The 1,174-nt window shown below is 35.2% G+C and overlaps 1 protein-coding gene across 1 annotated transcript; it reads right to left on the minus strand.

Moving 5' to 3' along the window:
- Nucleotides 1–624: 624 nt before the first annotated feature.
- On the minus strand, nucleotides 625–945 carry LOC122723061 (anther-specific protein BCP1-like). The gene has a single exon (XM_043953804.1). The coding sequence runs from the start codon at nucleotides 943–945 to the stop codon at nucleotides 625–627; it is 321 nt and encodes a 106-aa protein (XP_043809739.1).
- Between the last annotated feature and the right edge of the window lie 229 nt (nucleotides 946–1,174).

The raw sequence follows: 1,174 nt of genomic DNA on the forward strand, positions 1-1,174 counted from the left end.
TTAAATTTTAATTAGACTGTATCTAAAATTTTCAATAACTTTAAGAATATAATAACAACAATATTAAAAACTCACCATTGTGTTATTGAAAACAGTCCCACCACATGACTTACTGCTTAGGACGGCTCATCTTTTTTTTTTTCTTTTTTTTTTTTTTTTTCTGAGACATGAAGGAAATTATCCTTTATCGTAAAGCTCTTATGAATCCAAGAAAAGGGGCATAATCTTTGCTGAAATTAGAACAAACTATTTCAGCTATAAAATCCAAATTTAACTATCGTGTAGTTTTTATAGAATTTCAAGAGTTCCCATGGTTGATTTTTGTTTTTTTTATACAAAATAGAAGTTTTATCTGTTTGGCTTCTAAGAAATAATCAAGAAAATCTTGAGAGAGGAAGAGAAAACAAAATAAGAGAAAATCAACGAACAAAAAGAAAAAGCATATCATTGGATGGTAGCAATTAAATGAAATCAACTTCATTTATTCGAATGGGCTCCAGGATCTGGAGAATTAATCTCAAGTTACAATAAAATCAAAAAGCAAGAAATTTATCTTCAAAATGGCATCCTACAAAATAACCTGAACTTAAAGAACGTAAACAATTAATATTGTAAAAAAAAAGCTTAGAGGAAGTAGCCAGCAACAGCTGCAACTCCAACAATAGCAGAAACTTGAAGGGTGGTGGCTTCACTAGCAGGTGCTTCACCTGCAGGGCTCTGATTACTTGATGCTGCACTCCCTAATGGTCCAGCCACAACATCACTAGCAACAGCACCAGGTGCACCTGCTGCACCATCATCTTCATTGCCAATTGCATCAGCGGCAGGTGCAGAGGAGTTGGCCGCTCCGCCGGCAGCGGGGGTAGTGGCTGCAGGTTCAGCTGCTGAAACCACCCCAACTAGGGCAACAAGGAGAAGAGAAATTATTAGAACCTTGCTTGCCATTTTTTTTTTTTTTGTGAAAAAGGTAAAATTTTTTTCCTTTTTTTTGGGTTTTGATGTTTAAAAATTCTTATTCAAGGAATGCAGTAATTTCTCTAGGATTATATAGAGAAGCACTGCAAGAGAAAAAGATACTGATGAAGATTTAGGAGATTGGAAGAGCTTGTATGTAGTTATGTTGGTTATGAATGTTAGAGTTTTCTTCCGAGGAGTGAGGATCACCATGAGAGTT

Source organism: Manihot esculenta, chromosome 2 (genome assembly GCF_001659605.2).
Source record: "Manihot esculenta cultivar AM560-2 chromosome 2, M.esculenta_v8, whole genome shotgun sequence".
NCBI classification, from domain to species: Eukaryota; Viridiplantae; Streptophyta; class Magnoliopsida; order Malpighiales; family Euphorbiaceae; genus Manihot; species Manihot esculenta.

Coding starts and splice junctions, on each gene's coding strand:
- LOC122723061 (XM_043953804.1), bottom strand. CDS start 945: ATGGCAAGCAAGGTTCTAATAATTTCTCTTCTCCTTGTTGCCCTAGTT.